Below are 1,882 nucleotides of genomic sequence, written 5' to 3'. Positions count from 1 at the left end.
GGGGGGGGGGGGGGAAGGAAGCACACGTTTCGAGGTACTCGCTATATCCATAGAAAAGTGGGCTGTGATGTCAATGGGCGCATTCATTCGCACCTGTACTCTCTACCCTCGTCCATGAATAACTTCAAGGTGATTTTCCTAAGCCATTCGAGAAAATCATCTCCTCGTTTACCTTCTCGTGCACGATCGCGTTAAAAATTCATTTGTACTCGAGATATCTCGCCTCGATCGACTACCTTCTTAATTCCTTTTAATCAGTTTTATCGCATTGAATTAAACTAGTTCGTTATATCTATGCGCTATATATTTCATTTTGCGTAAGGGAAAACTGGTTTCACAAACAAACGAGTCGTGTATCGAGAAGAGAGGAAAACGAGAATTCGAGAAACATATACATATATATATATATGTATTCGTTTGAAAAAATCTAAGGTATCCGAAGTAAAATATTTCAAAGGTAAATCCATAGGAATGTAGGTTTAAAAATAGAAGTAAAGATTCCATGATGCAACCGTGAACAGGTTGGGAAACGCTGGGATAGAGCGAGCCGCTGCATCGCGAGGTCTGGAAAACGCATTGTTTAGGCTGCGCTTACTCTAGCGGTGGGTGTGTCACGAGCGTGAAATACCGGCCAAGTGACTATCGAGGAAGAGAGGGGGACGAGAGTTCGCTTTGCCTCGACCCATCTCGATCCGAACCAATACACCGATTACACTCCGCTTTCTATCAATTAATCGATACACTTTCAATGGGCTATCGGATAACCGAGACGTTTCGATCAAAAGTTCGAAGAAACGTTCGTTTACGAGAATATTACCGATCGCCAAACTATATATATATATATATATATATATATATATATATATATATATATATATATATATATATGTCTGCTCGTATCTATCTGCTTTTTTCTTTTCTTTTTTTAAACACAAATTCTACGTCGATATCACGTGATTATCGTGTTATTATCCTCGTTTGCGCTATATAATCGCAAAGTGAACGAGTAAAGATGAAAAAAAAAAAAAAAGAAAAGAGTTCGAGTTGTTGCCCTTTGCTGTATCTCTCGATAACGGAGATTTCTCGCACGAAGCATGTTCACCGCGACATCTAACAGTAACCTGCCGAGTTCTCACTACATCGACGAGGCAACATAGGCCGCATAGGTGCAACTCGATACAAGTTGTAGGGAACTGCGATAGATTCTCGCGTTTTCTCGCCGATTTCTCTCTCTCCTCGCGAGTTAATAATAACAAAAGAAGAGACGCAAACACTAGCAACGCGTTTCGAATATTGGTGAAATTCGTGTTGGTTTGATTTTGAGGTTAGGATGAAGATGAAAGTTTGGAATAGAAAAGAGACGAACGATTTTGTTGTTACTCGCCTGCAAATGGGCTTGTTTCCGTCACGTTCATCCGGTGGACCCAGGAAATTGGCGTCGTTCACCGCCGAAGACGTGGATCCCCGCGGCGACCTTGGGCCACCCTCCACTTCTCCGATCAGGACTTCTGTTTGACCATTTTGGAAAGGGCTGCTGGCACGTCGTTCCCCGACTCTTCCGCCTTGCACCGGTGTCTGGAAGAATGAATCACCGTCACACCGAAAATTCACGCGTAATATTTCGCGAATTGAATTGAATTCGTCGAGGAGACTGCAACGTTTTCCATTTCGTCGCAAAAGAGAAGAAGCGAGTATCACGATTCACCAATGCTTAATTTTCAATGGTTAATGTTCGATTCTCCGCAACGTTCGACTTGGCAATTAATTATGCAAGAACGAATGGAGGATGATAAATTATAATTCCGGGAAATGTTTACCTCACGGTTAACCAATAATCGCACGGACATAAGCGTTTACATAAGCGTCGTGAAGGAGAAATCAT

General features: G+C 42.1%; 1 protein-coding gene across 1 annotated transcript in view; it reads right to left on the bottom strand.

Moving 5' to 3' along the window:
* LOC102675245 overlaps nt 1–1,882 on the bottom strand; it is a gene marked incomplete at its 3' end in the record, with an annotated part of 30,587 nt that overhangs the window by 17,489 nt on the left and 11,216 nt on the right. Inside the window, exon 8 of the mRNA XM_006621702.1 lies at nt 1,385–1,575. Within this exon, the coding sequence (XP_006621765.1) occupies nt 1,385–1,575 (191 nt within the window). The remainder of the gene's footprint in view (nt 1–1,384; nt 1,576–1,882) is intronic.

This window comes from Apis dorsata, unplaced genomic scaffold, assembly GCF_000469605.1.
Source record: "Apis dorsata unplaced genomic scaffold, Apis dorsata 1.3 scaffold_631, whole genome shotgun sequence".
In the NCBI taxonomy this organism is placed as follows: domain Eukaryota; kingdom Metazoa; phylum Arthropoda; class Insecta; order Hymenoptera; family Apidae; genus Apis; species Apis dorsata.
This window is presented reverse-complemented; position numbering and strand designations above follow the sequence as displayed.